The sequence below is a fragment of the Rhinoderma darwinii genome, chromosome 5, assembly GCF_050947455.1.
Source record: "Rhinoderma darwinii isolate aRhiDar2 chromosome 5, aRhiDar2.hap1, whole genome shotgun sequence".
Lineage (NCBI taxonomy): Eukaryota > Metazoa > Chordata > Amphibia > Anura > Rhinodermatidae > Rhinoderma > Rhinoderma darwinii.
The window spans coordinates 336,113,818-336,137,022 of NC_134691.1; the positions used below are offsets into that span (position 1 = coordinate 336,113,818).

At 37.9% G+C, this 23,205-nt stretch overlaps 1 protein-coding gene across 3 annotated transcripts in view; it reads right to left on the reverse strand.

The window, feature by feature from the left end:
* Positions 1-23,205, reverse strand: part of DGKB (diacylglycerol kinase beta) — a 396,795-nt gene that overhangs the window by 193,561 nt on the left and 180,029 nt on the right. For all 3 annotated transcript variants that reach the window (XM_075827771.1, XM_075827769.1, XM_075827770.1), the window contains exon 13: positions 20,951-21,049. In XM_075827771.1, coding sequence (XP_075683886.1) covers positions 20,951-21,049 — 99 coding nt within the window. The remainder of the gene's footprint in view (positions 1-20,950; positions 21,050-23,205) is intronic.

A 23,205-nucleotide genomic window follows, 5' to 3' on the forward strand; every position in this document is an offset into this window, starting at 1 on the left:
TAATTCTGTCCCAATGTTTTTGTCCAGGAGCCTCCACAGACCCTGAGAACAGATAAAGATTTACAGGGAAATGTGTTCCCGGCCACAACTTAGCTGATATCGCCAGGGCCCAGGGGTTTCAGGAGCCAGCCCGGCGTCGATCAGTTGTTGGGTTGGCTTTCTTCAGATAAAGGTTTGTCTTGTTGGGACATCCCCTTTAATATAAATGTTTCCACCTTGTTAGCCCTCATTGGTGCCGGATCTGTCTCCACCCACAATCCCAAAATAAAGATGTATTACTAGATTGCTATACTCCGCTGTCTTTTAAAGGAGAGCCTTCCGATTAGAATTTTTCAATATATTAAAGATACACAACATTCTATAAAATGTTTCCAAATATAAGGAACAGAATTACATTCTTTAATAATATATAATGTCAGGGAAATAAATATAGAGGGTGAAAAGATAGTAGTCCCACTCGGACCTTGATGTCGAAAGGGGGCCCAAGGCATACATCGCATGTGGTAGGAGGAGGGCCCTCCTACAGAGGGGTCCAGGCAGAGTGTAGCTACAGGGGCTGCAGAGGTAGAAGTCCCATCCGAGCCCTGGTACCTGAGGGGGCCCCTCTGCCTCATACAAAGACACCAATATTATAAATGGCATACGGTAGGTGTGGGGCACTCTTACAGAGGGGTCCAGGCAGAGCGTAGCTACAGGGGCTGCAGAGGTAGAAGTCACACCCGGGCCCTGGTACCTGAGGGGGCCCCTCTGCCTCATACGAAGACATTGCTATTATAAATGGCATATGGGGGAACCCTGTCTCGGATTTTGTATTGGGGCCCTGAGCTTCAAGTTGCTCCATTAGCCCAGGAGAATTAAGTTATGCCTCTGCAGATAGTACTAATAAAGGGAAGGGCTCCGATTGGATATTATGCATAGGCTCCTCCTCCATATCCAATAAATCAGATAAAATACCTGTATAGAATGGGCTTATATGACTGCGTATTTTTCTTTCCGATAACAAGGCCTGAGTACAGAGTCAGTCAGCTTATTCTACCAGTGTTCCCCTCTGATAATTTATTCCACGAGCCACTTGACAGTAAATACAGCAGATCTTAACCAGGTTAGATCTCCGTCTTGTACCGCGGTTCGATTGCTATAAAGATTTTTAAATTGACTGACAGTCAACCTCATCATGAACTTTTATTATCCGCATGTAATTCTTAATTGGGTCCAATGAACAATAGCTGCCCTGAGTTATAGACTCTTTCTTCTCACCATATAATTAGGATATAATTACCCACAGGATATCAGGATGATGTAGAACCTTTATACTAAACGTGCCCTCATTAAGAAACTAGTCTAAATGTACATTTATTCAATCAGTATGAATTAATTAAAATGTTACTGGAATCAGGGAGATGGCAATAAAGATGACATTTATTAAGAAATGTGATGGCTACCTCTGTAGCCAGCAGAAGTGCCATGAATTTGCCCAGAACGCTGAATGTGCAATAAAATAAAAAGAAAAAGGCACGCTTGTAACTGTAGGTGCGATCTTCTCACTCTGTATTGCAGTCTCTGTATTACCGTATCCAGGAAATCTGGGCCATGGGCAACAAGCAAAGTAGGGCCCCTCTACTTGCCATTTTTAGAATTTTTTTCTCAAAATTTCAACCACCTTAATACTGCCATGTAGTGCAAAAATCATACCACCATAAAATACCCAAATAATATGTAGTATCCAAATAATACTCCCTTGAAGAGCTCATTATACTGCCATGTGGTGTAGAGATAATACCACCATATAGTGCCCAAATATGCAGTATCCAAATATTACTCCATTGAAGAGCCTGCATTTTACTGCCATAGATTGCAAAGATAATACCACCATATAGTTAAGAAATAAAGTGCAGTGTCCAAATAGTACTCCCTTGAAGAGCCCAAATAATGCTGCCATATAGTGCAAAGATAATATCACCATATAGTGCCCAAATAATATGCAGTATCCAAATAATACTCTCTTGACGAGCCGACATAATACTGCCATGTAGTGCAAAAATAATGCCACCATATAGTGCCCAAATAATATGCAGTATCCAAATAATACTCCCTTGAAGAGCCCAAATAATGCTGCCATATAGTGCAAAGATAATATCAAAATATAGTGTCCAAATAATATGCAGTATCCAAATAATACTCCCTTGACGAGCAGACATAATACTGCCATGTAGTGCAAAAATAATGCCACCATATAGTGCCCAAATAATATGCAGTATCCAAATAGTACTCCATTGAAGAGCCTGCATTTTACTGCCATATAGTGCAAAGATAATACCACCATATAGTTAAGAAATAAAGTGCAGTGTCCAAATAGTACTCTCTTGAGGAGCCCACATAATACTGCAACATAGTGCAAAGATAAAACCATCATATAGTGCCCAAATAATATGCAGTATCCAAAATAGTACTCCATTGAAGAGCCTAAATAATTCTGCCGTTTAGTGCAAAGAGAATACCACCATGGTGCCCAAATAATATACAGTATCCAAATAACACTCACTTTAAGAGCTCACATAATACTGCCATATAGTGCAAAGATAAAACCATCATATAGTGATCAAATAATAAGCAGTATCCAAATAATACTCCATTGGGGAACCTGCATTTTACTGCCATATAGTGCAAAGATAATACTACCATACAGTGCAGAAATAATCTACAGTATCCAAATAAAACTTCCTTGAAGAGCTTGAATAACATTGCCATATAGTGCAAAGATAATATCACCCTACAGTGCCCAAATATTATGCAATATCCAAATAATACTCCCTTGAAGAGGATACAAAATACTGCAAAATTGTGCAAAAATGTTACCACCATATAGTGGCCAAATAATATGCAGTATTTAAATAATACTTCATTGAAGAGTCCAAAAAATTCTGCCATATAGTTCCAACACAATACAATTACATTCCCAAATAATACCACCATACAACGCTAAGTTATATATATATATATTTTTTACAAATTATGCTCCTTCGGCTCCCTCTATCGGGGACCTTTAGGACTCAGGGGCTCAGGGCAGTTGCCTGGTTTGTCATCCGCTATAACAGGCCTTGACTGTATCTTGCAATTCTATGTTTCAGATGAACTAGGGGGTATACTGTACCATGTTGTGGTTAACTAGCATTGGGGCCGGCTGTAGCACTGCTGTAGGGTCCACCAGTTGGAGGGGGTTGCTGCTAAAAGGTGTCCTGGGTGAAAATGTAAAATTATAAATTTTTTGGGAGGTATGCGGCATATTTCATAGGTAGGAATAGTTGGATTTGTCATATAAGTAACAGATGTGGAGGGTGGGTTTCATGTTGTATTGGCATCAGTATAGCCATCTTTCCCCATATGTGTCCCTGACGCGTGCCCCTTCCTATAGCATACAGCTTGAGAACCCTCATGGTGGGGAGGAAGCATCATGGCATTACTTTCTCTGCGTGCCATAGCAATACCATAGCAGCCGTCTGTAGTGCCTGTACAATCAATTGTGTTATTATAGGGGCGCTTTAAATCGTGTTATTATAGGGCGCTGTGAATGGTGCCATTATGAGGAAACTTGGCAGGTTTTGATTGGTGGGGGTCCGAGCACTGAGACCCTCACCGATGACTAAAACGAAGTGGCAGACGATGTGCTGTTTCGTTTCTGATCTGCTTTCATCGGAAAGCTGAGCTTACAGTGTACGGGTTCATAGACTTTTTATTGGGCCCATACACCGCTTTGAGGAAAGCCGTTCAGAAACTAAGCGGCACAGCGTTCACCCGGGAGCGTTTACCGCTTTGTTTCAGCATTTGGTAGTGGTTTTAGTGCTCGGACATGATTATGTCACTATGAAATGTCAAACTTTTTTTTACAGTTTAGTTACCCTTTAAAGAGGGCAATAGGGGGAGCTCACTGCATACGGATTTATACAGCTCCCATTGTGGTCAATGCTATCTATATAAATCCTCATGCAGTGAGCTCCCCCTAGTGGAGGTTGCAGGCAGCCTGAATTATATAAGCAGAGCTTCCCTGTACAGACATATTAATAGACACAGAGTTTTGGACCTAAAAACGAATGGTGGACGTTAACTTTAACCCCTTAAGGATGCAGCCCAGTTTGGCGTATTTATCCATTTTTGCCTCACTGTATTCCAGAGAGTGTTTTGTTTTTTTTGTATAATTATTCAGTACATACCTCTAACATCTAATTCATGTTAATTTTTTTTAAACTGATAAAATAAAACATTAAATTCCTTTATAGTTTGTTTTTTTTAGTTCTCAAACACCCACTGCTTTACGCATGCAATGACAGCGCTGCAAATGTACGGCGGTGATCGCTAAGTTCCAGCATTAAGCGGGGCCCCATATGAGTAATGCTATGGGGCCCCTATCATTTTTCTATATGTCCGACTAGAACACAAATAGAAAGAGTTGGAACATCTTAGAATTGCAGATATGAGAAAAGCTTTACTGTAACATGAACCAGCAGGCTACGTTTTTTTTTGTTTGAATGATGCTCATTAACCTTTCGTTTACCAATTAACCTGATTTCACGGACAGTGATCTAACAAGCTTTGGTTTATTCAGGTTCAGCTGTTGCTATGTTCAGATGTTGCGGTTTATGTAAAATTGAGGAAAGAAAATGCGGTATGACCGCAATGTGTGAACACAGCCAAAACTTTTTTTTATATTGCCCTGTAATTTTCATGTTCCTAATTTTCCTCTGTGCTTGCAAAGAAAAAAATCACTAATGATGAGTTAAAAACATTAATGTCAAAGAACTAATTCATGAAAGGGTTATAAATAAAAGTTTAATAGGCATCAAAAACTTTCCTATCATGTAGAATGTATTTCAGATTTGTAACTCTTTTGCTCCCTATGAATTTGTTTCAATATGTGTAAACCAGGGAGCGGCCATGTTTGTCTATGGACAGTGGGGGAGGGGGGCTGAAGATTGCTTTGTCCTATGTGTCTATTTATGCCCTGCTGCTACTATTACAGGGGGACTATGAATGGCACTATTACAGGGGCACTATGATTGGCACTATTACAGGGGCATTATGATTGGCACTATTACAGGGGCACTATGATTGACACTATTGCAGGGGCACTATGGTTGACACTATTACAGGGGCACTATGAATGACACTATTACAAGGGCACTATGAATGGCACTATGAATGGCACTCTTACAGGGGCAGTATGAATGGCACTTTTACAGGGGCACTATGAATGGCACTATGGAACTAATATAGGGGCACTATTAATGACACTATTACAAGGGCACTATAAATGGAACTATTACAGGGGCACTATGAATGGCACTATTACAGGGGCACTATGAATGGCACTATTACAGGGGCACTATGAATGGCACTATTACAGGGGCACTATGAATGGCACTATGGAACTATTATAGGGGCACTATGAATGACACTAATACAAGGGCACTATGAATGGCACTATTACAGGGGCACTATGAATAGAACTAATACAGAGGCATTATGAATGGTGCTATTACAGGAGGACTATGACTGGTGCTAATACAGAGGCATTATAAATGGTGCTATTACAGGAGAATTATGACTGGGGCTATTACAGGGGAACGATAAACGGTGATATTACAGGGGCACTATGAATGATGTTATTACAGGGGCACTATTATAGGATCACTTTGTATGGCAGTATTATAGGGGCACTATAAATTGTGTTATAATGGTAGCACTTTCAATTGTGCTATTATAGGGGCACTTTGAAGGCACTATTATTGGCGCAGTATAAACTGTGTTATTATGGTAGCACTGTGAATGGTGCTATTATATGGGCACTATGAATTGCATTTTTATAGTGGCACTATAAATAGATTCATTATGGGGCACTGTGAATAGTGCTGTTATAGGGGCACTATAAATTGTGTTATTATAAGGGCACTATGAATGCTGCTATTTTTAGAAAATCGTGGTAGGAACTGTAGATGAAATTATTGACAAGGGCACTGTAATTGCCATGGTACTAATACGTTATCACTCTATCTGACAATATTATATGAGAATTGTGGCTTGCACTACATAGACAATTCTATAACCACTTCTATGACAAACAAATTTGTATGGCTACTACTATGTGAGTACAGGGGCGTCAGTAGTGTTACTTGGACTTAGCACCCAGACTGAGACACAACATTGTGTTGAAGCTGCCTAAACCTACCTGTTTAGATTCAACAAGCATGTTTTACCCATAGGGGGTGCTGTGCCTTTCAAGTCTATCTTTAGGGAAAACTGCCACGTTCCCTCTAAGCATATCACAGTGACCCCTGGAAGTAAATTGTCCTTGTATTCTACAGATGTTGCCTGCAGGGAAGGGGAGGGTATTTTAAACTTTCCCCCACCCCTGCTTTGCACTATTACCAGATTGTTACTCTTTGTAAAGGGAGTGTTTCCAATAATAACAATTTGTAAGGGAATTGCTAATAATACAATTCCTCAAAATACTTTACAAAATTTACTGATTGCTGGAAACTACAGAAATGACACAGCCAGGTGATTAACAAAAAACAAAATAATACAGCTGCATGATACCTGGAAACCATGTGACTATTAGAATTTTTTTTTATATATAATGGAAAAGTTTTAAATGATTACAAATGGAGCATAAAGTCTAATTAGCTTGCCTGTGAGTTTTGTAACACTAATTAAACATTAGTAATTATGCTTTATAAATCTTCAATTAATTACAGATGAAAGTAATGACTTCATAGAATATGTTGACGCTTTATTGTTTAAATACATTAAATCACACACTTTTTTTGGCTCGGTCGAGTCTTGTGGATGTTATATATAAGAGAAAAAATTGATCAGAATTTGGTTGCAGATGATAGAAAAATAAGAATTCAGCACCCTCTGCTGGTACTGAGGAAAATTACACTCTGAATATTGTTAAAAAGAGAAATTGAAATATCTGAAGACGGAGAGTAGATTGAGCTGCTTTAGAACCTTTTTTGGACAGAAAAGTATGGGGTATGTATGATATATCTTCTGTTGCACCTGGGGTAATTTGCCTGGGTCCGCACCACAACTGTTCCAGAATATCTAGGATACGTGACCAACTTAATCTCCTCATTCTTACAAAAATATCTGCAGCATGATGTTGTCTGTATTATATTCTATGCTATTTCAGTAGCTGTAGAACCTCTTTTAGGGTATGTTCACACGACGGCGTCCGTAACGGCTGAAATTACGGGGATTTTTTCAGGAGGAAACATCCCCGTAATTTCAGCCGTAACGGCATGTGCAGGTACTTGAACGCCGCGTCCATTACGGACGTAATTGGTGCTGCTTTTCATTGGAGTCAATGAATAACGGCTCCAATTACGCCCAAAGAAGTGACAGGTCACTTCTTTGACGCGGGCGTCTATTTACGCGCCGTCATTTGACAGCGGCGCGTAAATATACGCCTCGTGTGAACAGACAAACGTCAGCCCATTGCTTTCAATGGGCAGATGTTTGTCAACGCTATCGAGGCGCAATTTTCGGACGTAATTCGGGGCAAAAACGCCCGAATTACGTCCGTAATTAGTGCGTGTGAACATACCCTTAGAGTTTCAAAACCATATCTGCTGGATGATATTAAGAAGGAGCAATGTCGAAGAAGGGCACAGAGAACAGAAAAAGATAAAAACAAATACTAAAAAAACTGTCCCCTATGTACAAGAATATAACTACTACAATACTGCCCCCTATGTACAAGAATATAACTACTATAATACTGCCCCCTATATACAAGAATATAACTACTATAATACTGCCCCCTATATACAAGAATATAACTACTATAATACTGTCCCTATATACAAGAATATAACTACTATAATACTGTCCCTATATACAAGAATATAACTACTATAATACTGCCCCTATATACAAGAATATAACTACTATAATACTGCTCCTATATACAAGAATATAACTACTATAATACTGCTCCTATATACAAGAATATAACTACTATAATACTGCCCTCATATACAAGAATATAACTGCTATAATACTGCCCCCTATATACAAGAATATAACTACTATAATACTGCCCCTATATACAAGAATATAACTACTATAATACTGCCTCCTATATACAAGAATATAACTACTATAATACTGCCCCTATATACAAGAATATAACTACTATAATACTGCCCCCTATGTACAAGAATATAACTACTATAATACTGCCCCTATATACAAGAATATAATTACTATTATACTGCTCCTATATACAAGAATATAACTACTATAATACTGCTCCCTATATACAAGAATATAACTACTATAATACTGCTCCCTATATACAAGAATATAACTACTATAATACTGCTCCTATATACAAGAATATAACTACTATAATACTGCTCCTATATACAAGAATATAACTATTATAATACTGCCCACTATATACAAGAATATAACTACTATAATACTGCCCTCATATACAAGAATATAACTGCTATAATACTGCCCCTATATACAAGAATATAACTACTATAATACTGCCCTCATATATACAAGAATATAACTACTATAATACTGCCCTCACATACAAGAATATAACTGCTATAATACTGCCCCTATATACAAGAATATAACTACTATAATACTGCCCTCATATACAAGAATATAACTACTATAATACTGCCCCTATATACAAGAATATAACTACTATAATACTGCCCCTATATACAAGAATATAACTACTATAATACTGCTCCTATATACAAGAATATAACTACTATAATACTGCCCCCTATATACAAGAATATAACTACTATAATACTGCTCCCTATATACAAGAATATAACTACTATAATACTGCCCCTATATACAAGAATATAACTACTATAATACTGCCCCTATATACAAGAATATACCTACTATAATACTGCCCCTATATACAAGAATATAACTACTATAATACTGCCCCTACATACAAGAATATAACTACTATATTACTGCCTCCTATATACAAGAATATAACTACTATAATACTGCCCCCTATATACAAGAATATAACTACTATAATACTGCCCCTTATATACAAGATATAACTACTATAATACTGCTCCTATATACAAGACTATAACTACTATAATACTGCTCCTATATACAAGAATATAACTACTATAATACTGCCCCTATATACAAGAATATAACTACTATAATACTGCTCCTATATACAAGAATATAACTACTATAATACTGCCCTCTATATACAAGAATATAACTACAATAATACTGCTCATATATATACAAGAATAGAACTACTATAATACTGCCCTCTATATACAAGAATATAACTACTATAATATTGCCCCTATATACAAGAATATAACTACTATAATACTGCCCTGTATATACAAGAATATAACTACTATAATACTGCTCCCTATATACAAGAATATAACTACTATAATACTGCTCCCTATATACAAGAATATTACTACTATAATACAGCCCTCTTTATACAAGAATATAACTACTATAATACTGCCCCCTATATACAAGAATATAACTACTATAATACTTCCCCTATATACAAGAATATAACTACTATAATACTGCCTCCTATATACAAGAATATAACTACTATAATACTGCCCATATAAACAAGAATATAACTACTATAATACTGCCCCCTATATACAAGAATATAACTATTATAATACTGCTCCTATATACAAGAATATAACTACTATAATACTGCTCCTATATACAAGAATATAACTACTATAATACTGCCTCATATATACAAGAATATAACTACTATAATACAGCTCCTATTTACAAGAATATAACTACTATAATACTGCCCCCTATATACAAGAATATAACTACTATAATACTGCTCCCTATATACAAGAATATAACTACTATAATACTGCTCCTATATACAAGAATATAACTACTATAATACTGCCCCCTATATACAAGAATATAACTACTATAATACTGCTCCCTATATACAAGAATATAACTACTATAATACTGCTCCTATATACAAGAATATAACTACTATAATACTGCCTCCTATATACAAGAATATAACTACTATAATACTGCCCCCTATATACAAGAATATAACTACTATAATACTGCTCCTATATACAAGAATATAACTATTATCATACTGCCCACTATATACAAGAATATAACTACTATAATACTGCTCCTATATACAAGAATATAACTACTATAATACTGCCCCCTATATACAAGAATATAACTAATATAATACTGCTTCTATATACAAGAATATAACTACTATAATACTGCCCCTATATACAAGAATATAACTACTATAATACTGCTCCTATATACAAGAATATAACTACTATAATAATGCCCTCTATATACAATAATATAACTACAATATTACTGCTCATATATATACAAGACTATAACTACTATAATACTGCCCTCTATATACAAGAATATAACTACTATAATATTGCCCCTATATACAAGAATATAACTACTATAATACTATAATACTGCCTCCTATATACAAGAATATAACTACTATAATACTGCCCTCTATATACAAGAATATAACTACTATAATACTGCCTCCTATATACAAGAATATAACTACTATAATACTGCCCCTATATACAAGAATATAACTACTATAATACTGCCCCCTATATACAAGAATATAACTATTATAATACTGCTCCTATTTACAAGAATATAACTACTATAATACTGCTCCGATATACAAGAATATAACTACTATAATATAGCTCCTATATACAAGAATATAACTACTATAATACTGCCCCCTATGTACAAGAATATAACTACTATAATACTGCCCCTATATACAAGAATATAACTACTATAATACTGCCCCCTATATACAAGAATATAACTACTATAATACTGCTCCCTATATACAAGAATGTAACTACTATAATACTGCCCCTATATACAAGAATATAACTACTATAATACTGCCTCCTATATACAAGAATATAACTACTATAATACTCCCCCCTATATACAAGAATATAACTACTATAAGGGCATGACCACACATGGCGGAATTCCTCCGCAACTGTCCGCATCAATGCCGCACAGAATCTGCGTTGCAGATTCTTCAGCGGATCTGCACAAAATGTGCAGAAAATTGATGCGGACTGGCCGCTGCGGACTGCAGGAAAAGTGCTTCTCTTCTCCCTATTCAGTGCAGGATAGAGAGAAGGGACAGCACTTTCCCTAGTGAAAGTCAAAGAAATTCATACTTACCGGCCGTTGTCTTGGTGACGCGTCCCTCTTTCGGCATCCGGCCCGACCTCCCTGGATGACGCTCCAGTCCATGTGACCGCTGCAGCCTGTGCTTGGCCTGTGATTGGCTGCAGCCGTCACTTACACTGAAACGTCATCCTGGGAGGCCGGACTGGAGACAGACGCAGGGAGTTCTCGGTAAGTATGAACTTATATGTTTTTTTACAGATACATGTATATTGAGATCGGTAGTCACTGTCCCGGGTGCAGAAACAGTTACTGCCGATCGCGTAACTCTTTCAGCACCCTGGACAGTGACTATTTACAGACGTCTCCTAGCAACGCTCCCGTCATTACGGGAGCCCCATTGACTTCCTCAGTCTGGCTGTAGACCTAGAAATACATAGGTCCAGCCAGAATGAAGAAATGTCATGGTAGTAAAAACAATACGCTCCGCAGCACACATAAGATCTGCGGACTTCATTGCGGAATTTTGACTCTCCATTGAAGTCAATGGAAAAATTCCGCCATGAGTCCGCAACCAGTCCGCCACTGCTCCGCAACAGACAGAGCATGCTGCGGACACCAAATTCCGCTCCGCAGCCTATGCTCCGCAGCGGAATTGTACGCATCGTGTAAACGAACACTGCTAAATTAAAGTGAAAGTCAATGGAGAAACGGCTCCGCTGCGGATTAACGCTGCGGAGTGTCCGCAGCGGAATTTAAGTGAAATTCCGCTATGTGTGAACCCGCCCTAATACTGCCCCCTATATACAAGAATATAACTATTATAATACTGCCCACTATATACAAGAATATAACTACTATAATACTGCTCCTATATACAAGAATATAACTACTATAATACTGCCCTCTATATACAAGAATATAACTACTATAATACTGCCCCTATATACAAGAATATAACTACTATAATACTGCCCCCTATATACAACAATATAACTACTATAATACTGCCTCCTATATACAACAATATAACTACTATATTACTGCTCCTATATACAAGAATATAACTACTATAATACTGCCCCTATATACAAGAATATAACTACTATAATACTGCCCCTATATACAAGAATATAACTACTATAATACTGCCCTCTATATACAAGAATATAACTAGTATAATACTGCTCCCTATATACAAGAATATAACTACTATAATACTGCCCTCTTTATACAAGAATATAACTACTATATTCTTGTATATAGGGGGCAGTATTATAGTAGTTATATTCTTGTATAAAGAGGGCAGTATTATAGTAGTTATATTCTTGTATATAGGGGGCAGTATTATAACTACTATAATACTGCCCTCTATATACAAGAATATAACTACTATAATACTGCCCCTATATACAAGAATATAACCACTATAATACAGCCTCCTATATACAAGAATATAACTACTATAATACTGCCCCTATATACAAGAATATAACTACTATAATACTGCCCCTATATACAAGAATATAACTATTATAATACTGCTCCTATATACAAGAATATATCTACTATAATACTGCTCCTATATACAAGAATATAACTACTATAATACTGCCTCCTATATACAAGAATATAACTACTATAATATAGCTCCTATATACAAGAATATAACTACTATAATACTGCCCCCTATGTACAAGAATATAACTACTATAATACTGCCCCTATATACAAGAATATAACTACTATAATACTGCTCCTATATACAAGAATATAACTACTATAATACTGCTCCTATATACAAGAATATAACTACTATAATACTGCCCTCTATATACAAGAATATAACTACTATAATACTGCCCCTATATACAAGAATATAACTACTATAATACTGCCCCCTATATACAACAATATAACTACTATAATACTGCCTCCTATATACAACAATATAACTACTATATTACTGCTCCTATATACAAGAATATAACTACTATAATACTGCCCCTATATACAAGAATATAACTACTATAATACTGCCCCTATATACAAGAATATAACTACTATAATACTGCCCTCTATATACAAGAATATAACTAGTATAATACTGCTCCCTATATACAAGAATATAACTACTATAATACTGCCCTCTTTATACAAGAATATAACTACTATAATACTGCCCCCTATATACAAGAATATAACTACTATAATACTGCCCTCTATATACAAGAATATAACTACTATAATACTGCCCCTATATACAAGAATATAACCACTATAATACAGCCTCCTATATACAAGAATATAACTACTATAATACTGCCCCTATATACAAGAATATAACTACTATAATACTGCCCCTATATACAAGAATATAACTATTATAATACTGCTCCTATATACAAGAATATATCTACTATAATACTGCTCCTATATACAAGAATATAACTACTATAATACTGCCTCCTATATACAAGAATATAACTACTATAATATAGCTCCTATATACAAGAATATAACTACTATAATACTGCCCCCTATGTACAAGAATATAACTACTATAATACTGCCCCTATATACAAGAATATAACTACTATAATACTGCCCCCTATATACAAGAATATAACTACTATAATACTGCCCCCTATGTACAAGAATATAACTACTATAATACTGCCCCTATATACAAGAATATAACTACTATAATACTGCCCCCTATATACAAGTATATAACTACTATAATACTGCTCCCTATATACAAGAATATAACTACTATAATACTGCCCCTATATACAAGAATATAACTACTATAATACTGCCTCCTATATACAAGAATATAACTACTATAATACTGCTCCTATATACAAGAATATTACTACTATAATACTGCTCCTATATACAAGAATATAACTACTATAATACTGCTCCTATATACAAGAATATAACTACTATAATACTGCCCTCTATATACAAGAATATAACTACTATAATACTGCCCCTATATACAAGAATATAACTACTATAATACTGCCCCCTATATACAACAATATAACTACTATAATACTGCCTCCTATATACAACAATATAACTACTATATTACTGCTCCTATATACAAGAATATAACTACTATAATACTGCCCCTATATACAAGAATATAACTACTATAATACTGCCCCTATATACAAGAATATAACTACTATAATACTGCCCTCTATATACAAGAATATAACTAGTATAATACTGCTCCCTATATACAAGAATATAACTACTATAATACTGCCCTCTTTATACAAGAATATAACTACTATAATACTGCCCCCTATATACAAGAATATAACTACTATAATACTGCCCTCTATATACAAGAATATAACTACTATAATACTGCCCCTATATACAAGAATATAACCACTATAATACTGCCTCCTATATACAAGAATATAACTACTATAATATAGCTCCTATATACAAGAATATAACTACTATAATACTGCCCCCTATGTACAAGAATATAACTACTATAATACTGCCCCTATATACAAGAATATAACTACTATAATACTGCCCCCTATATACAAGAATATAACTACTATAATACTGCCCCCTATGTACAAGAATATAACTACTATAATACTGCTCCCTATATACAAGAATATAACTACTATAATACTGCCCCTATATACAAGAATATAACTACTATAATACTGCCTCCTATATACAAGAATATAACTACTATAATACTGCTCCTATATACAAGAATATTACTACTATAATACTGCTCCTATATACAAGAATATAACTACTATAATACTGTCCCCTATGTACAAGAATATAACTACTATACTGCCCCCTATATACAAGAATATAACTACTATTAGGGCATGACCACACGTGGCGGAATTTCACTTAAATTCCGCTGCGGACACTCCGCAGCGTTAATCCGCAGCGGAGCCGTTTGTCCATTGACTTACACTTTAATTTAGAAGTGTTCGTTTAGACGAGGCGTAAAATTCCGCTGCGGAGCATAGGCTGCGGAGCGGAATTTGGTGTCCGCAGCATGCTCTGTCTGTTGCGGAACAGTGGCGGACTCATGGCGGAATTTCTCCATTGACTTCAATGGAGATTCTAAGTTCCGCAATGAAGTCCGCAGCTGTCATGCACATGTCATGTGTGCTGCGGATGCGTCTTGCTTTTTTGCCATGACATTTCTTCATTCTGGCTGGACCTATGTATTTCTAGGTCTACAGCCAGACTGAGGAAGTCAATGGGGCTCCCGTAATGACGGGAGCGTTGCTAGGAGACGTCAGTAAATAGTCACTGTCCAGGGTGCTGAAAGAGTTAAGCGATCGGCAGTAACTGTTTCTGCACCCGGGACAGTGACTACCGATCCCAATATACATGTATCTGTAAAAAAAAATGAAGTTCGTACTTACCGAGAACTCCCTGCTTCTGTCTCCAGTCCGGCCTCCCAGGATGACGTTTCAGTCTAAGTGACGGCTGCAGCCAATCACAGGCCAAGCACAGGCTGCAGCGGTCACATGGACTGGCGCGTCATCCAGGGAGGTCGGGCTGGATGCCGAAAGAGGGACGCGTCACCAAGACAACGGCCGGTAAGTATGAAATTCGTTCACTTTCACAAGGGAAAGTGCTGTCCCTTCTCTCTATCCTGCACTGATAGGGAGAAGGGAAGCACTTTTCCCGCAGTCCGCAGCAGCTAGTCCGCATCAATTTTCTGCACATTTTGTGCAGATCCGCAGCCGTAATCCGCAACCCGGATTAGGTGCGGCATTGATGCGGACAGTTGCGGAGGAAATCCGCCACGTGTGGTCATGCCCTAATACTGCTCCTATATACAAGAATATAACTACTATAATACTGTCCCTATATACAAGAATATAACTACTAATATACTTCCCCCTATATACAAGAATATAACTACTATAATACTGCCACTATATACAAGAATATAACTACTATAATACTGCCCCCTATGTACAAGAACATAACTACTATAATACTGCCCCTATATACAAGAATATAACTACTATAATACTGCCCCCTATATACAAGAATATAACTACTATAATACTGCCCCCTATATACAAGAATATAACTACTATAATACTGCTCCCTATATACAAGAATATAACTACTATAATAGTGCCCCTATATACAAGAATATAACTACTATAATACTGCTCCCTATATACAAGAATATAACTACTATAATACTGCCCCCTATATACAAGAATATAACTACTATAATACTGCCTCCTATATACAAGAATATAACTACTATAATACTGCTCCTATATACAAGAACATAACCACTATAATACTGCTTCTATATACAAGAATATAACTACTATAATACTGCCCCTATATACAAGAATATAACTACTATAATACTCCCCCCTATATACAAGAATATAACTACTATAATACTGCCCCCTATATACAAGAATATAACTACTATAATACTGCCCCTATATACAAGAATATAACTACTATAATACTGCCCCTATATACAAGAATATAACTACTATAATACTGCCCCCTATATACAAGAATATAACTACTATAATACTGTCCCCTATGTACAAGAATATAACTACTGCTTGGACACCATTTCAGAAGATGGCTTTAAAAAAAAATTCTTATTCTCCTTTTTCTTATTATGTTTCTCTTTATCTCTGTGTAATCCTCACTTTACTCATGTCAGGTGATTAACCAGTAGATCCATAATGTTGGAGTTTTTAGCTTTTTTGCTTTTATACAATGAAGAATTCTGGTCTGAGGGCTGTAAGGGAACACTGATACAGTGTGTTATGTCTAGTGCAATGGCCTGAGGGGGCGGAGCATGACACAGAGATTTAAAGAACACCAAAGAGAGATTTCCTTCTATGTCATACCACACCGAAAGGGTGGCTCTGGATTTCACCTGCTGCTCCATTCATTCTCTATGGGACTGCCGGAGAAAGCGGAGTACAGCGCTCAGGTATCTCTGACGGTCCTATAGAGAATGAATAGAGCGGCGGCGCAAAAGCCGCTTCCTTCGTTCAGGGTACTCGGGACCCTTGTTCTCGTGATCGGTAGTAGTACTACCGGAGAGACTCCCAACGACCAAACACTTAGCACCCATCCTGTGGATAGGTGATACGTTGATGTGGTGGGATAACCCCTTAAATGCTGTGTTGAGCAAAAAGGGTGTAATATTACTGTGTGCGACACAAAGCGGGCAATATTACCGTCTTGGTTACTACTGTATCTTTGTGGCACTTTTATTTATTTCTGAGGTGCAGATGTAGCCAAGCTTATCTTGATTCTGATAACTTGCTGCAGCGTGATATCACACAACAAAATCCATTAAAAATTCAAGATAAAGTTTCTTGCCACTGTCTATTTAATGCGTTAAAAGTCAAGATAAAGACAGCTACATCTGTACAGTATTTGGGGGCACTGTGCAACACAACAGGTACATTAAGGGTATGTGCACACGACCTATTTTCAGTGGTAATGGAGGCGTTTTACGAATCGAATTACGCCTGAAAAGACGGCTCCAATACGTCGGCAAACATCTGCCCATTGCTTGCAATGGGTCTTACAATGTTCTGTGCAGACGAGGTGTCATTTTACGCGTCGCTGCCAAAATACGGCTCGTCAAAAGAAGTGCAGGACACTTCTTGGGACGTAATTGGAGCCGTTTTTCATTGACTCCAATGAAGAACAGCTCCAATTACGTCCGTAAAAGATGCCGCGAAAAATACGAGTACATGCAAAAAAGTCTGAAATTCAGGAGCCTGTTTTCCCCTGAAAACAGCTCTGTAATTTCAGACGTATTTGCAGTTATCGTGTGCACATACCCTAATGGGAAGTTTGCAGTGGCGTAACTACCGCTGTAGCAGCCATAGCGGCTTCTACCGGGCCCCCGGCACGGGCCCATGGCCCCTCCCCATGGCCGGAGGCTCCGCTAGCAGCCGCTATGGCTGCTACAACGCGACGCCACTTAACACTACGGCAGGGCAGGAAGGTATCTCCTGCTCTGCCATTAAAAGGGTTGTTCCTACAAAACACATGTATCCCCTATCCACAGGATAGGGGATACATGTGTGATCGCTGGGACCCCCAGCGATAAGGAGATAGGGGGACTGAAAGTCCCCCAAAGTTCTCCATGAAAAACCTCGGACTTCCGGGGTCTGTCGGCAGCTAGATAGAAATGAATGGAGCATCGGTCGCGCTTGTGCACATGCGTAACCAGCTCTCCTTTCATTTTTATTGAACCGCCGGACGCAGACTCCGGTAGTCCGAGGTTTCTCATGGAGAACTTCGGGGGACTTTCGGTCCCCCGTTCTCCTTATTGCTGGGGGTCCCAGCAATCACACATGTATCCCCTATCCCAGGGTCGTAGCTAGGGGGGGGCAGGTGGGGCATGTGCCCCGGGCGCAGTTTAGAGGGGGCGGCCAGCGCCCCCTCCTCCTGCACTATAATTGTACCTGTGTTTACGCCGCGTGTGTTCGTACCCTAAAGGGGAACACATTTTTCGTCAGGCACTAATATAACAAGACACCGATGTATAAATAACCCCCGGTCTCACGACAGAAAACACGACGTCTTGTAATCATCGTCTCCATCTTGTTAATTGCTCCAGAATACGTCTGTTGCTGGTTATAAAAAAACATTTAGAAAACTAATACAATTTGGGAATTACAACGACTTCCTCCTTAAGACGAGAATTTTTTTTTTCCTTTTCAATAGAACACATTGAAATCCAGACAAGCAAAGCTCTGCGTGTCACATACGTATTTATTTAATCATGCCGCCCCGTGACTCCACCCGCAGCCCCCGCTAAGGTCCACGCCACACGTCTCGCTGACGGGGGGGGGGGGGGGGGTGGGGACTATGTCATCATCTCAAACATTGTCAGACTGATTTCTATTGGATTTGTCAATAAATACTGAAACTGAATTAAGTGAAAACAGAGCAAATCCTCTGCTCATATAAGTAAATCTTATAACCGTATCCGTGCCAGATCTCCGACGCAAAGTTGTGGAACAGTCACGTATCGATCTGTTTTTGGTGCCATTGGTTGAGTTATGTAAAGCAGAGCACACAGTTCCCATGCAAAAACATAAATTAATACGTATTAGAGGCAAATAAAATGGGATATTGATACAGATGTAGCAGAGCTAATTGTGTTTCTTGTTTTATTTGGGGACTGGGATAACTCTGGGAGTTAAGAGGACTTTCAACACTGATAACAGTGATACCAGTTGGGATATAATGCAAAAGACAATTGCTGCTCTGCTACAACTTAGTGTTGCAGAGTTGAATTTGTCATGTCATTATTTAGCGTGTCAATGTAGTATATCAGGATAACTCCGCAAGTTGCTGTGGTGGCAGAAATATGTATATTCACAAGAAAAGAGATCAATGATTGCAAAGCCAGCTCTGCTACATCTGACAACCTAACTCATCTGTAGATACTTCTATGAAATAGAAAATAAATAGATCACAAACCGGTAACAAGATAAAAAGAAAGGCAGTGAATAAGCAGCAATAAGTGAGATTTACTAGATCCTAGTTTCTTCTTTGGTACATGTGGGTGCACGCTAGGTCTCTAGGGTGATACACTGTCCTCATGTGGTGTTTCTAAAAGGCGCAGTAGTGTATGATCGTAGCCTTGGGGGTGCTGTAGTGTCATTTATTGGAGTAAAGGGTATTTGGCTTAGGAATGTTGAGATAGAATGGATGGATGGATGGATGGATGGATGGATGGATGGATGGATGTATGGATGGATAGATGGATAGATGGGATGGATAGATAGATAGATAGATAGATAGATAGATAGATAGATAGATAGATAGATAGATAGATAGATAGATAGATAGATAGATAGATAGATAGATAGATAGATAGATAGATAGATAGATAGATAGATAGATAGATAGATAGATGATAGATAGATAGATAGATAGATAGATAGATAGATAGATATGGGATAGATAGATATGAGATAGATAGATAGATAGATAGATAGATATGAGATAGATAGATAGATAGATAGATAGATATGAGATAGATAGATAGATAGATAGATAGATAGATAGATAGATAGATAGATAGATAGATAGATAGATAGATAGATAGATAGATAGATAGATAGATATGAGATAGATAGATAGATAGATAGATAGATAGATAGATAGATAGATAGATAGATAGATAGATAGATAGATAGATAGATAGATAGATAGATAGATAGATAGATAGATAGATAGATAGATAGATAGATAGTTAGATAGATATTTTGCTCATATGAGACTGAACAATGATCCATTTACTTTTCTAGAATAAAAAAAAGCTTTGGCTTCTAAAAATAATAATAATTCTGATCGGCAATCTGCGGTGTGGACGGTGTCATCATTCACAGTCACCTCTGCAATGCAGATACACATTGTACAAACTGACCATAAGGAAACCTTCATCTTTCTGGGAAGTTGGATCTTTAAAAGACGTAAAATGTAGAAGTGACCTGCTATACCGTTTCTGGTAAGTACTATAGAAGCCATAAAACCTGACTCTGGCTCCATTATTGCCTGTCCTGATGAGGCTTCATTGTCATCTTAATGGGAAAGCAGTATATTAAAGAAAATTCTACCAAGATATGAAACAAAAAAGGTACAAACTCACCAACACGACCGGACAGATAGTGGTGGGTGGTAAGATGTGATCCTTCAGGAGTCCACAGTCACATTCAGGTTTAAGATGTGAAGCACATTTATTGTGAAGCTGTTTGAGACAATAAAAATAATAAATCGCAACTTAACTGTAAGTTACAGAACATTCCTTCAACCTTGTTAGATTCATTTCTATCTACTCATAAATAGATACAGCCATTACTCATGTATAAATAGAAAAAATAAAGAAAATGCGCCCTTCTGGATAAGGAGCTCCATTTCTTTTTCCCGGTACTGTATATTAGATATTTTAGTTTATATACAAGGAGCTCCACTTCCCCTAAGACTTGGATCTTCACTTCCCAATATACTAGACCACATCCCCATTGACTAGGAGCTCTGCTTTCCCAGATACTAGGCTCACTCCTCTTAGACAAAGAGTTTCACTTCTCCATTGACTAGACTATTTCCCTATAGTCTAGGAGCTCCACTTCCCCATAGACTAGACCACTACCCCAGAAACTAGGACCCCTGCTTTCCCATACACAAGGCCTCTTTACCTTAGACTAAAAGTTTCACTTAGGCAGAGACTAGAGTATTTCCCCATAGACTAGAAGTTCCACTTTCCCATAGACTAGACCACTTTCCCATTTTCTAGTCCTCTTTCACATAGATCAGAAGCATCACTTTCCATAGTCTTGGAGCTCCACTTTCCCAAATACTAGGCCAATTCCCAAAAGACTAAGAGCCTTGCTATAAATTACATTAGGACACTTCCCCTTAAACTAAGAGTTTCACTTCCCAATAGATTACATTTCCTCTTACACTAAGTGCTCCGTTCTCCATATACTAGGCCTCTTCCCTTTAAACTTAGAGCTTCAGTTTCCAACAGACTAAACTATTTCCCGATAGACTGGGAGCTCCACTTCTGCTTCGACTCAACCACTTTCTTAATTGACCAGGAGCTCCACTTCATTTTAGATTAGGCCATTTCCCTTTAGACTGGGAGCTCCACTTCACCTTTGACTAGAGAACTTACTCTATGAACCATTTCCCCTAAGACTTGGCTACTTCTCCATAGATAAGGAGCTCAACTTCTCCATACCCTAGATTATTTCCCTATAGACTTAAATCTCCACACCTTCGTAGGCTGAAGTACTCATCAATAGACTAAGAGCTCCACTTCGCCATAGGCTAGACTACATTCCCAAAGACATGGATCTCCACTTTCTCAAAGAACCCTTCCCTACAGATAAGAAGCTGCACTACTCCATAGACTAGACTATTTCCCCATAAACAAGGAGCCCCACTTCTCTATAGCCTAGACTATTTACGTATAAATAAGGAGCTTCAATTCTCTATAAACTAGACTATTTCCCCCTTAACAAGCAACTCCACTTCTCCATAGACTAGACTATTTCCCCATTCAAAACGAACTCCACTTCTCCATAGATTAGAAGTTCCACTTGCCTATAGACTTGACTATTATGCCAAAGACTCAGATCTCCACCTCCCCATAGACCACTTCCCCGCAGACAAGTAGCATCACTTCTCCATAGACTATACTATTTCCCCATAAACAAGCAACTCCACTTTTCCATATACTAGTAGCTCTACTTGCCTATAGACTTGACTACTTTCCCAAAGATTTGGATCTCCATCCCCCCATAGACCATTTTAACACAGACAGGAGCCCCACTTCTCCATAGACTAGACTATTTTCCCATAAAGAAGGAACTCAATTTCTTTATAGACTAGGAGCTCTAAATGGAATAAACATCATGAATAAGTCATAAAATAATCCCAAAACAGTTATAAACTCAACTCCACTGTTATCTCCAGTTGTCCTCTGCTGGACCTCAATGTCTTATAGTCTATAGTCAAAACAAGAGCCCACTGGAGGAATTTCTGCTATTCCAGTGAACCGGTCAGATCCATTGCATATTGGGGGGGGGGGGGGGATCAGCTTTCTATTGTCTAAAGATCACGATGGTTTCAGGGTAGGTCCTTTCTTTTCGAGTCAGGTTGGTTTAGATAAAACTAAGATGGTCCAGATATATGTCCCTTCACTGTGTGTTATGCCCATGGCCACGGGCCGTCAGGCTCACTCACCTCCTGACGGCCGCAGCCATGGATCTGTGAGCGCTGGCCTCATCTCCTCCTCAGGAGATGCCAGCGCTCACTTCTGCTTCTCTCTGCCGGGTCCCGTAGGGTGCACGCGCACACACTCGTGCCCCCTCTTAAAGGGCCAGCGCGTGCACCTGAGTT